Here is a 14317-nt window from a genome sequence, read left to right as displayed (position 1 = left end):
TTTTGGAGATGTTTTTTTTGTTTGCTTATATTCTTGCCCCCTAGCTTGAAATCCTAGGTTTGTCACTACTTATGTTAGAGACATATTTTATGTAATTGGCTAATCCTTTGAAAAAATGCATTTTACTTGTAATTGAGTAGATCTAGGATGGGTTTAAGACTTCAAGAAACATGTTGTTCAAGTCAAGTGTTAAAGTCATAAAAATCTTACCAAGAAACAAGTGAAAATGAGCTGTTCATTAAAACTCGACAAAAGTCTCGACAGAATCCTTTCTATTGAGATTTAATGTTGAAGCTCGACAGAAGCTTGACATAAGTTGTTTCTGTCGAGACTTATGAAATCAAAATTTCTAGATCTGATTTTTGGCCCATACTGAAATATTTGTATAGAGTTTCTTTTCTCACAACCCTAGACATATATAAGGCTTATTTTAAAGGCCGTCGCACAAGATAATACAAGCAGATAGTGCCCTAGTTCATTACTCTCTCTGAAGAAACTACTGTGTCTTTACGCCAAGGGTTTTGTGACCAAGGAGCTTCATGATCTTCATTGTTGATGAATTGAAGAACTTTGCAGCCAACAACCTCTTCAAGTTGCTAGAGTTAGTCACGTATTGGAATTCGTGCATCATTGGTTAGTCACGTACTGGGGTTCGTGCATTGAACGGAAAGATAACCGCTACAATACAAGTTTAATTGGGGTAAGGGTTCAACTGTAGGTTGGTATTTTGGGATAGACCAAAGGGTTTGGTAAGATTCCATTTACTTGTAAGCACTTGTGATTGATAATAGTGGATTTTTGGTAGTGGTGACCTTAAATTCACCTGGTGGGATTTTGCCTTGGTGGTTTTACCCATTCGTAAACAAATCACCCGTGTCAAATTTATTTTTTGCTGCATTTAGTTTAGTTGGTGATTTTTTTTGTGTTACCATACCATTGTATGTAATTTGATCTAATTAATGAACTTGGGTAATTAATTAATTTGCAAGAGGTCAATTCATTTTAACCCAACAAGAGGTATCAGAGCGGGACACTTTGATTAGGTTTAATCTTTTTTGTGTGATCCATTGACCCCTGTTTGTCATGGATAGAGGACAGTCTCTTATTATACCTCCTTTATTTGATGGCATTAACTATGCATACTAGAAAGTATGCATGAGAGCTTTCTTATAGTCTTTAGATGAAAAGGTCTGGCAAGCTATGGAAATTGGCTGGGTGAAGCCAAAGGAAGCGTCGGCTGATTGGGATGAGGCCAACATTTGGAGTCAATTTCTCATCATTATCTTAATCGTTTTTTACATGTGACCACATGAGGTGCTTCTCCTTGTGAAGGAGAACACCTCCTATCTTTAAGCCACCCCAAAGGACATGTGGGTTCACTTAAATTTAGGCTAAAAATGACCACTCAAACACCTACAAACATTTAGTTTTCAAATAATCCTCCACATGAATGAAAATTGACAACTCATAATGCAAATGACAATGTAGACACAAACTGAATAGAGTGAAATATCACTGTATTGGGAAAGGTAGCTCTTGGCTTTGAATCTTCCTTTTTGAAAGACTATTTGATATACTGGTTAATTTGTGAACATGATTAGTCTTTGATTATTCAACCATTTTTGTATACTAGGACAATATAATGCACATAACTCCTTTTTGAACACAATTTGTTCTTATGATTGTGTTCATTTTGGCCTTGAACAGCTCTTGGATTTCATGACATGCACTAATAAATTCAACTGTGAAACTCTCATAGAAGTGGTTCACTTCACACTCATATATGTGATTTTGTATTTAAAGTATCTAGCTATACCCCACTTGGATTTTCAAATTGTAAGAATCATTAAAATAATTGCATATCACTGTCTCATCATAGGAGTGAATAGGAAATGCTATCCCGTTGTGATAAAATTAATCCTTGATTCAGTTGTCCCTTTGATCCTAAATCTTGGGATATATATTTTCTATTATTTTTAGTTATATTGAAATTTACATTTATAGGTGTTCTCCTTGGATTTTCATCATATTTCCAAAAAATTTCAAGTACTTTCTTAATGTAATGTGATTGGGAAAAGACAAGCGCATAAGATGTTCTATAAATCTTCATTCCATTTCATTATGTACATAAAACTATCTATTAATTGTGAATACTCTATTTAAGACATGACTTTCTCATCATTCTTAGTTATATGTAAATCTACATCTACAAGAGTTCTTGTTAGATTTTCATTGTATTTCCAAATTTCTTGAGTACTATTTTCTTAATGTAATGTGATTAGGACAAGACAAGTCTATCAGATGTTCTAGAAATCTTCATTCCTAGTATCGCATTTGTAACACCTAGATCTTTAATGTCGAAATTACTAATCAACATCCTCTCGGTAGATTTAATGATGTCATGATTACTACATATAATAAAAATATAATCAAATTTTTTTTTGAGAAAGTTTCAATTTATGGCGTTCGCTCCTGATGATAGCTCTTTGTCATCAGACCAAAACACCAATCAGTTTTTGATGTAGGCGGGGATTGAACCTCAGATCTCTTTTTCAACCATTAGAGACTTTATCAATTGAGTTAATTAGAACCCACACATATAATCAATATAGAGACACACAATGTTTCCTTAGTATACACACATTTGTCACACTTGTTTATAATTCTAAACCCATTTGACATCATTGCATTTTCAAAATTTTCATATTATTACTTTGGAGCTCGTTTTAATCCATACAAATATTTAATAAACCTATATGATTTCATTTATTGCCTGGGAACAATGAACCCCTCTGGTCCGTCCTCACCTTCCTTATGTTTGTAACCTTTTACAACAAATCTCTCATTGTATTTGTCAATAGATCCATCCGCTATCACATTCCTTTTGAATATCCATTTATATCCTAGAGATTTACAACCAGGTAGAAGTTTCACCCATTTTCATGTAAGATGGATTCAATCTCACTCTTGATAGCTTGTTTCTAGAAAGGATTCTCCTATGTAAACATTGCTTCCCTGAACCTCGGGTCTCCAAATAAAAAAGAGCATTTTAAGCCATTGATCTGTGAAACTCTTCAGGTTCCCTCCTCTCCCCCCTTACTTTGATACCATGCAAAAATCTAAAAGAAAGAAAATATTGAATTTGAAAGAAACATAATATAGAATATTATAGAGAAGAAGTAAGAGAGAGAACACGAGTTAACATGGTTTGGCCTGACTATTTACGTGTACATGAGAATGTCTAAGTGCCTACCTCTTTCTTTTTCTTTTTCTTTTTTTTAAAAAGGAGAAAAAAAGAAAAAGAAAGTGGCTACCTCTTTGATGTCTTCAATTGTTTATACAATGAACTTCATGTACATTATATATATGAGTAATTTTTTTCGTTAATCAAAATAAGAAAGATTGAATTTGAACCCTAAACGTCTTTATTGAAAACATTAAGAAGCGTGAGTTAAGTTATAAAACTTTCAGCACATTAGAATTAGGCTAAACTTGTATGCTATTACTATATACTTGGCCTCCTTAGACCAATATATATTTTAGTATTTAACATACATACATACATACATACATATACATATATATATATATGTATATATTTTAGTATTTAACACACAAACACAAATTTTTGTGGTATGAGCTGACCAAATTTGAAAACGACTTCAAGGTTGTCGTAAGGCATGACTATCTTTTAAAAGTCATGTCGTAAGGCAGACTATCTTTTAGGAAATGTGATAAAACTTTCGACATCATCACTTATTATTGTTGACTTTCAATCATTAAGCTTAAGGTTTTTATTTTATTTTTATAATGATTTTTATATTATTTTTTATTTTTTGTTTTAACAAAACTGCCATTAGTACTAAAATCAATTATTAAAGTCCACTACATTGTTGCTATAATTTTTATAATAAGATTTAGAAAACATAAAAAGAAAGGTCAATTGAAAATTTACCAGGACCAAAACTTTTTATAACAGATGGAAAAAATTGCATTGTTATCTATTTAAAAAAGAAAAAGAAAAAAAGAGGAGCTATCGTGCAAGTTCTCCCAACACCCAGAATACTCGGGGATTCTAGCATTTTGCCCTGCTTTTTAAAAAGATTTAGCAATATGTCACTGTTTTGAAACTATTTAGGTTCATGCTCTTGTTTTGAAACTCAATTTTCCCAAAATTGAGTTTCAATGTAAACCTCGATTTGTAGAAAATCGAGTATAGAGCGATCAAACTTAAAAATAAATAATAAAAATAAAAAAAAACTTGCATGAAACTCGAGTTCATGGAGCTCGAGTTCCATTGAAAACGCCACTATAGGACATTTAAAACGCAAGTATTGGCCAAATGAAAAAAAAAAAAAAAAAAAACTTGCATGGAACTCGAGTTCATGGAGCTCGAGTTCCATTAAAAACACCACCATAGGACATTTAAAACGCAACTATAGGTATTGGCCAAATGAAACTAAAAAAAAAAAATTTTGAATGTAACTTGAGTTCATAGAGCTCGAGTTCTATTAAAAACACTACTATAGGACATTTAAAACATAGTTATTGGTATGAAACTCGAGTTCTATAAACTCGAGTTCCATGCAAGTTTTTTTTTTTTTTTTTTTTAGTTTTACTTGGCATAACTCGATTTAAAAACAATTGAGTTTTTTATTTTTTATTATTGAAACTCGATTTTATTAAAATCGAGTTTCAAAATAGAGATACAAATCTATATAGTTTCGAAACAGAAATATATTGTTAAATTTTAAAAAAAATGAGAGTAAAATGCTAGAATCTCCTGTGGAGCTGAACTAAAACTCAACAACTAATAAGGAACGAAAAGATCAAAGATAGAGTGAGGAATTCTCCATAATTAAACAGCACAACTTCCTATTTATAATAGTTTTTTTCAATGATACAATCCTTTACACCAAGAAAATAATAAATGTCATATCATTTACGACACTTTCAACTTCCAACGGAGTTTACCATACATCGCATCACAATAAAGCATGAGAGAATTAAGGCTTGCAGAGTCAACTTGATAGTTCCCAAACTGTGCAGTTGGCCCTGCATAATAGCACTCGGTTCCTTTCATTTATTAGCCTAGTCGACGTAGCCCAATAATTGAAGCTAGGTATCATCCCGTCATCTTTAAGGCGTCTCATTTTGATTTACGCTCTCTTTTTTTTTTTTTTTTTATAAGAATACTTGCATTTAATTAAGTTGCAAAAAAATACATAGCATCTTAGGAAACTGAAGATGCAAGAAAATGTGGACACTCTTTCATCTAAGTTACAAAAGAGTCAATACTCACTACAAAAAAACTGGCCTATTGCGGCGGGCCAAAACCGCCGCTAAAGCCCCAAAAACCGCCGCTATAGGTACATTTCACCTATTGCGGCGGGAGCTATTGCGGCGGTTCTACCCGCCAGCCTTGTCGCGACGCAATATCTCTATTGCGGCGGTACAAAAACCTGCCGCTGTAGATACGCCTTTTAGCGGCGGTTTTGGTCTATTGCGGCGGGCAGAAAACCGCCGCCATATGTGGTTACATTTGGGTCTATTGACCTTTTAGCGGCGGGATATGCGTGCCGCTATAGGTGACAATCTTTAGCGGCAGGATAGCCCGCCGCTATAGGGCTTCAATTATAGCATAATTTTAGACCTTTAGCGGCGCTTTTTACCCGCCGCTATAGGTTAAATTTAAAATTAAAAAAAAAAAAAAAAAAAAAAACCAGTCCAATCACAAACAACCTGTAATAATTTTACAAACAACTGGTAATAATTTTAGTTCTACTAAAACAATACCACAAATGCCTCCAAACAAACATTATATTGACATAGAAGCACAAGGAAGTATCAATGTCTGTCATAGAAATAAGTGTTAATATAATAAAATAGAAAAGCTTCAGAATTATATATCCTTGAACCAAATGCAACATAACTACCACTAGGAGCAGACACATGAGTCTGCAGAAAAAAACTTACTACAAGCATTGTGAGCAAAGATCCAATCAATGACATTACTAGACCTGAAATAAGATTAACAAAATAATTTATTAACTATAATTTCCTTTATTTTTAATTTAAATTTTTTGGTACACAAATGCTTACATACATATATATAAGTTGCATGATCTAGCATCCTGTATTCAAGTAGAAACACAACACTCATTTCTTTCCCTTATAAACATAAAAGCTGCACACTATCATCCCATACATGAAACTTTAATCCCACAATCTGTTTAAAAATCTCAAATAATACAGCCAATCTTAAAACAACCAAATCTCAAATAATTGTATTAGAACATAATGAATTCTTCAAGAAAAAAACACACAAACATTGAGATATAATTTTAAGGAGACACATTCTTTACAAGCATGAAAGACACATTCAAAGTCACATAATTTATAAAATGAAATTGATTTACGCACTGTACATGAACAAGGCATAGGATTGTGAACTATATCTTTGTCTCCATTGACTTAAAATTATCTAACATATATTCTAAGTCTGTAACTGAATAAATTTTGTGTAATCCAACCTAGCCAAAGAAAGAGCACAAACACAAATTAAATACCAATTCAGAATGCATATATAACAATTTCAAGGTAAACCAAGGACTTAAAAATGCAGATTTTTCAGTAAAAAAAAATCAAAAAGAGAAAGTACAAGCACTAGTATGTGTTTAAATCATAAGAAGAGACAACTAGTAAAGAGAACCCAAAAGCAATTATCTTAGGGCAAGAATTTTTTTATTAAAAAAAAAATTCAATACCTGACAACCATATTAGGATGAAGTTCCTCAATCTGTTCAACATGTTTGCAAGCAGGATGCCTGCAAATTATCAAACATTACTGTGTTTAAATAAACAAGTATAATAAGTAAAACCATAAGAGAATTGCCACCAAGTAATAGTTCAGCTTGAGCATTGAGTGGTGAAATTCATTATTAAAAAAAACACACACACACAAGCTTAAATAATTCAACCCATACAAATATGGGGAAAGAGAGAATATAGCATCAATAAATAGAAAAAAAACAAAAACAAAAACAAAACAAAAAAAGGGTCTAGCTGAAATACTGAAAAATTAATGCAAGTAATAAAGTAGTTCTTTATGGTGAGAGACATTGACCTTACGTTAGGGGGGTGTCATACTATAAAAAATAAAAAAAATAAAAAAAAAACTATTGGTATCAAATTCACTGAGTCAATCCGTGGAGTATTAATGAGAAAGAAACTATTAACCCAAAGTAAATACCCCATCCACTGAGTCTGAGAGTGCACTAATGAGTCAAATATCTCATGAAGGAAGGACAAACAACTCAAACACCAACTCCATTTTTTGTCTCCTAGATGAAAAGAGAGCAAAGGCAGGGGCGAAACTAGGAACTTTTGCTTGGGGGACCAAGACTAAACTATTATTTTGAATCAACATTCAAGTAAAAACTCAAAGCACTACAAGAGCACTATATCTTTCTAAATCCTTTTGAGTATACAATTTTTTTTTAGTTTGCAATACACATGTATAAAAAATATTCAAAAAAGGGCTTAGCATCTTGACCTTAAAGTGGCAATGTAGCATTATACTACAATAGTAAAACATTTGGCATCAAATTTAGCTCCTCTTTAAATAATATAATGACTAAACATACCTATATAACAAGAAAATGTATTCATCAGCTGATGATCAATTGGCTTTATAAATTAAAAAGAAAAAAAAAAACTAAAATCATAAGCTACAAGATAAAATAAATAGAAATTGAAATGAAATATAAATAATAAAAAGATAAGAAAAGTACTGGGAAATCGAAATTAATTTATGGAGTTGAATGAAAAAAAAACTAGGCTAGTGTTGATTTGCTAGGCATCCTATAAATTAAACCATGGAGGCATCTCAAATACATTACATTTGAGCCAGAGTTCTCATTGACCCTTACATGCCCTCTATTATCTATATCAAAATTCGAACAGACACAATGAACCCCATTTCTTTAAAAGTGTATTCATGGTCCTACAAAGGTTTGAAAAGCATTTTTATGAATGAAGAAATCAAAATGGGATCTAAAAAACGAACTACATTTGAAGATGAAAATGGAAAAAATAATAATAAAAAAAGAACCTCGAAATTGAGTGATAAGCCTTCTCGTAATGAAGCTTCAGCCTCTTGAATATTTCCTTGTTTTCAAAACACCTGTCATATATATACCAACAAAGTCATGCTCCTCACAATTGAACTTCAAACAATAAGCTTCCATATTTTTCGAGAATATGCAGAAAGCATACCTGCACTTGTGTGGAAAGCACTATCCCACGCTAAACTCTTGCGCAAGTTATATTTGCGATTTTTTGTTGTCATTTCTGGTTCCTTTGATTCAGATGGTTGAGGCACCTGCTCCATATGATCAAAACTGCCAAATGTGTCCTCTAATGTGTTCGCATCCGTGGACTCCAACAACTCAACACTTCCATGTTCCTCATTTTCTGAACATTATATTAAATCAAAATAGATTTAGATCCAATTAAATATTTGCTTTACTCTTTCTATGGATAACTGTACTTTTTTTCAGCTTATTTTCTAAGAACCAATGCAAATAAACAATAAGCTAAACAAATTAGACGATATGAAGGAAAATTATCAACCCGAAAATTGAATCCGAAAAAAGCAAAACTGAAAAGGCAGCCCTAGAATCTCGAAGGAAACACTTTTATTTATATATCGGGTTATCCAATTTTTCATTTCACAAACACATAATATGTCTAAAATCTAAATACAAACACATTGTCTACAATTATAGCTCTAAGTTTCCATCTAGAGAAAAGAGAACTCACCGCAGGAGGATAGGTAAACAGAATCGCATTCTTCTCCTTCGTGTATATGATCAACTGCAACAACCCATTGAACACTACATACGTACCCATAGTCAAGGATCACAAACTTCAAAATTAACATCAATAATTGAAAATTAACATCAGAAAAATACATTTTCTGATCAGCCAAACAGAAATCAACAAAGGAAAAAAAAAGAAAAAAAAGGATATAATGCGATGCAAGTGATGAGAAAATCTCTGTTCTCAGGGAACTTCTTCTTGTAAAACTGAAAAAGAAACTTGTGGATTTAGAACCTGAAAAAGAATGGTGGAGCAATTCAGAGAAGGAGGAACTGAATAAGAGGAAATCGTCCTCTGAGGAGACATCGATGAGACTGAGGCGTCTGCCTTGAAGATCGTTGTTTCTCTTGACGAAATCGGCGTCCATTGCTGGCTTTTGAGCAGCCGATCTACTCAAGTTTCAGGAGGCGGAGACGGTGTTTCGGAGGGAGGGAGGGGATGGGGAATGAGGAGGGCGGCTGAATGAGAAAGAGATGTATAGGGTTTTTTTATGTTTAGTTTTAAATAGAACCAAAACGACGTAGTTTTGGATATAGTAACTTTAAAAATGAAAAGGAAAAAAAAAGGGGTCTGTCATGGAGGTTAGAACCCTGGACAGGACCTTGGAAAACATGCAAGGCACGTGCGTTAACCACTAAGGTTACAAACATTTTTGTTGTTTATTATTATTATCTATATATAATATTAGCCTATGAGCACGTGCGTAAGCCACTTTTTTTTTTTTTGGAAATATGTTAATAATTTACATCCATTATAATTTTGAATTACTATATTTTTCTATCACAAAATTTGATACTTAAACTTTGTGCTTTTTTTAATAGCAATTCAAACACAAACTCTCACAAATGTATTTTCAAAAGTTTTTCCCTTTTTATTTTTATATAGGAATTCAAACGCAAACAAAACTTGAGGATAATTCAATAAAAATATATCATTAACTCCCCCACATAAAACTAAACTATTCTTTTTTTCATCAAATCCTAAATTTCAACCTCTTTTATCTCTCCCTTTATTTTTAAAAAATTGCTGTTTTTTTAAAATTGCTATTTCTTTAAAATTTCAATTCTCACTTTTTTTCTTCTTCTAAATCTCTTCTTCCCTATTTGAAAAGTATATTTTCTATTTGAATTTGGTTGCTTCTTGGTCCTTCCTTTCTTTTCTTTTCTTGTTTTGTTTTTTATTTTTTTAAACTCAAATACTCTTAATTGTTTGGTTACTTTTTTTTTTAATCTTTTTTTTAGGGGGAAGTACGTTTCTCTTTTTTTTTTTTTTGGAACCATTTAGGGAAGTATGTTGGGTTACTTTAAAGAAAAAAAAGAGTTTGTGTTTGACTGAAAAGTTTGAAAATATCCACATACAAAAAGAAAAGATAAGCAAAAAAGAAAAAGAAAAAGAAAACTAATACACGTAGATACAAATGACAAAGGTATACAACAAACACTCAACTTGAATTTAAAAAATTGATTGATGACATGACTATTAATATTTGATCACCTTGAAATTTTTTAAGCATGAAAACTATATGAAGATAATGTAATCTAACGGTAAATTTGTCAAAATTCACATCGAATTATGAAATATAGGGTTGGGTTCAAGTTACGCTTGATGTAACTCTAAAAAATGTTACACCAACCAATAACTTATTGTTGAATTCATATTTTGAAAATCCAACCGTTGAATCACATTTTCTATATGTTCTTAACATGCATGCTAATTTTTATGCCAATCGGATGTAATTTACCATTTGATCTTTAAACTCATCCTTTATGCGTTATTTTCAATTACAAAAACTTGAATTCAAACAATTGATTGATGACATGGCTATTAATCTTTGATCACTTTGAAATTTTGTAAGAATGAAAAATATATGAAGATAATGTAATCTAACGGTAGATTTGTCAAAATTCACATCGAATTAAGAAATATAGAGTTGGGTTCAAGTTACACTTGATGTAACTCTAAAAACTGTTACACCAACCAATAACTTATTGTTGAATTCATATTTTGAAAATCCAACCGTTGGATCACATTTTCTATATGTTCTTAACATGCATGCCAATTTTCATGCCAATCGGATGTAATTTATCATTTGATCTTTAAACTCATCTTTTATGCGTTATTGTAAATTACAAAAACTTGATTTTATACAAAAACCTTACCTATAGCGGCGGTCACAAAAAACGCCGCAATAGATCTCATCTACTGCGGCGGGCCAAAAACGCGCCGCAATAGACAACATATAGCGGCAGTTTTTGCACCCGCCGCAATAGGCCCGTTGCAATTTCAGGGTCTATTGCGGCGGGTCATTGACCCGCCGCTATATCTAAGCCGAAGGCTACTAAAGCAGGTCTATTGCGGCGGGTCACTGGCCCGCCGCAATAGTACGCCGCAATATACTAGGTCTATTGCGGCGGGTCATTGACCCGCCGCAATAGATCTCATGTACAGCGGCAGGCCGAAAAAGCGCCGCAATAGGCGACCTATAGCGGCAGTTTTCGCACCCGCCGCAATAGGCCAGTTTTCTTGTAGTGACTCTTTAAATAAGCAGCTAAAGTATGAGCTGGTCTATTTCTCAGTCTCCCCACGTGTGCTATTGGAAGGTACGAAACGCATGAAGTTTTGAGCAAAAACCTGAGACCACGGTAGAGATGGAGACCGGGGCATCTATGGGGTTCTCCATCGCATGGCAAACAGTAGTGGAATCTGACTCAAAAATGACATCGCTGACGCCAATGTCCCATGCAAAACTAGTGGCTTCATCCATTGCCTTAGCTTCTACTTCCAAGGGATCTAAAGGAAGGGGGAGGCGTTTGCTTAAGGCTGCAATGACTGACCCAACATGGTCCCGAATGATCACACCTATGTTGATCATGCCGAGCTAGGAGAAGACTGCGGCATCTACGTTAACCTTGTACCAGGGAAAAGCGGGTGGGACCCAATGGCCATCCTTGGCTTCTTTGAACTGAGTGGGCCTTAGGTGGGCAAGCTAATAGTCTTGTAGTGTAGAGCGAGCTCGCCTCAGGATTTCTTGCGGGGATTGTCGTGCTTCCCCCAGGCGAGTTTTGTTTCGACTAAACCAAGCACTCCATGCTATTGTGACTACTAGTTCGATGAGTATGGTGTTCGTGTGTTGCTTGAAGAGCATATACCAGATGAGGTCCATGAAAGACCTATGGTTGATCCCGGTTTTCTCTAGCGGTATGTCTGAGAGGGTCCAAAGCTCCTTAGCAATAAAGCAATCCCAAAATAAGTGACCGACCGTTTCTGGTGCTAAGGCGCAGGCATCACAGGTGGGGTCCTCAACAACCCGTCGATGATGAAGGTTGGCTTTAGTGGGAAGTATGTTATTGTGTGCTTTCCACGTAAATATTTTTATCTTGTTGGGTATGTGGAGGTTCCAAATTTGGTGCCAAAACCGGGTCTTTTCATTGCCATGAGATGTTTCGGGTGAGGAAGATGGTTGAGTGATGGTTCTTGCTACTTTGTATGCACTGTTGACAGTAAAATGCCCCCTTGGAGTGAAAGCCCAAATCATGCGATCTTTAGGTTTGTGGCTACTTAGAGGAATGCTAAGGATGGATGTGGCATCATCAGAGAGAAAAACCTGGTGGATCAAGTTGAGATTCCACTCACCACTCTCTTGGTCTATGAGGGAGTCCACAGTTGTATTTACAGGCAGTAAGGTCGGTGGTGTGAAGACACGGAAAGTAGAGGGTCTCGGCAGCCAGCGATCAGTCCACACCCCAATGGTTTTACCATCTCCTACCTGCCAACGGTAGCCCGCGTGCACCATAGGCTGAGCAGAAAAAATACTTTGCCATGCAAACGATGGTTTTGCGCCTAACTCAGCATGTAGGTAATCTGTATTTGGAAAATCATGGGCCTTGAGTACTCTATGAACCAAAGAGTTGGAGTTCATTTGTAGACGCCATCCTTGTTTAGCTAGAAGAGCTAGATTGAAAGCCTTGAGGTTACGGAAACCCAATCCTCCATTTTCCTTTGGCGTGCACATTTTTTTCCAACTCAACCAAGCCATTTTATTTTTACCTTCCTTTTGGCCCCACCAAAATCTTCTAGTTATCCCAAACAGTTCATCGCATAGTGAATTTGGAAGTTTGAAAACGCTCATTGTGTACGTGGGAATGGTTTGTGTGACTGCTTTGATGAGAACTTCTTTACTTGCTTAGGATAACAGCTTTTCTTTCCAGCCAGAGAGTTTATTGTCAAGCTTTTCCTTTAAAGCTCTGAAGGTGTGTTTTTTTGATCTGCCCACTAGAGATGGTAGGCCCAAATAAGTCTCATGCTGCCTAATCACCTCTGCTCCAAAGCAATTTTTAATTTCTTCCTGTGTGTCCCGTGGGGTGTTCTTGCTAAAAAAAAGAGCAGTCTTCTCGTTATTTAGTTGTTGGCCTGAGGCTTGCTCATATATAGTTAAAAGATGCTCAAGATGGCTGCAATGCTCTAGAGTTGCTTGGGAAAAAATTATGATGTCATCAGCAAAGAATAGATGAGAGACTTTCGGTCCAAGTGGGCAAGCCGATACACCCCGAAGTTGGCTAGCAGCCGTAGAATGATTTAGAAGAGCTGAGAGTCCCTCTGCACAGAAATGAAACAAAAAGGGGGAGATAGGGTCCCCTTGTCTCAAACCCCTAGACGAGATTATGTGACCTCTGGGCTTCCCGTTAATCCTAACAGAATATGTAACGGATGTAATACATTGCAACATATGTTTCACCCATTTGTCACTGAAACCCATTTTTTGCATGATTTTCTCCAAGCATCCCCACTCAACATGATCAAAGGCTTTGCTCATATCAAGTTTTAGAGCTATCTCACCGACCTTACCACTTCTTTTTTGATTTAGGTGGTGCATAATTTCAACGGCAACAATAATATTGTCAGTGATGAGACGGTTGGACATAAAAGCACTTTGGTTTTCACTTACAATACGGGGCAAGAAACGTTTCAATCTATTAGCAATGACTTTGGAGGTAAGTCTAGAAACAACATTACAGAGACTTATCAGTCGGTATTGAGTCACTTTTGTGGGATTTTTTGTCTTTGGAATAAGAACAATATGTGTTTCATTAAAGTTTGGAGGAATAATTCCCGATTTCAAGAAATCCAGAACAGTTTGTGTGACACATTCACTAGTAAGAGACCAAAAATGTTGAAAGAAGAGAGGAGGCGGACCATCAGGGCCAGGAGATTTTTTGGGATGCATCTGTTTGAGAGCTTTGTGGACTTCATCAGCTGTGAAAGGCCGAGTGAGGGAGGTATTCATCTCTTCTGTGACCACAGGTTGGACCGCATCAACCAGGACAGATTTATTAGTAGGTCCATTTGAACGAAAGATGGCCTCAAAATATTCCAGAATGATGGTCTCAGTAGTTTGATCATCCTCCTGCCATTGCCCCATTGCATCACAAATGCC

General features: G+C 35.0%; 1 protein-coding gene across 4 annotated transcripts; it reads right to left on the bottom strand.

Annotated features, from left to right (window-relative positions):
- Positions 1–4856: 4856 nt before the first annotated feature.
- Positions 4857–9352, bottom strand: LOC142638984 (uncharacterized). Of its 4 annotated transcripts, none has more exons than XM_075813065.1 (5): positions 9118–9352; positions 8278–8475; positions 8114–8185; positions 6768–6827; positions 4857–6020 (listed from the first exon to the last, which is right to left on the bottom strand). In XM_075813065.1, the coding sequence occupies exons 1-3, from the start codon at positions 9248–9250 to the stop codon at positions 8151–8153; spliced, it is 366 nt and encodes a 121-aa protein (XP_075669180.1). In that variant the 5' UTR covers positions 9251–9352; the 3' UTR covers positions 4857–6020; positions 6768–6827; positions 8114–8150. The 4 variants fall into 4 exon arrangements, with proteins under 4 accessions (XP_075669180.1, XP_075669177.1, XP_075669178.1 ...); XM_075813062.1 differs by lacking the exon at positions 9118–9352 and adding an exon at positions 8824–9016; XM_075813063.1 differs by lacking the exon at positions 9118–9352 and adding an exon at positions 8824–9017 and having other exon boundaries at positions 4857–6827.
- Positions 9353–14317: the final 4965 nt, after the last annotated feature.

Source organism: Castanea sativa, chromosome 6 (genome assembly GCF_040712315.1).
Source record: "Castanea sativa cultivar Marrone di Chiusa Pesio chromosome 6, ASM4071231v1".
Classification (NCBI taxonomy): Eukaryota; Viridiplantae; Streptophyta; class Magnoliopsida; order Fagales; family Fagaceae; genus Castanea; species Castanea sativa.
This window is presented reverse-complemented; position numbering and strand designations above follow the sequence as displayed.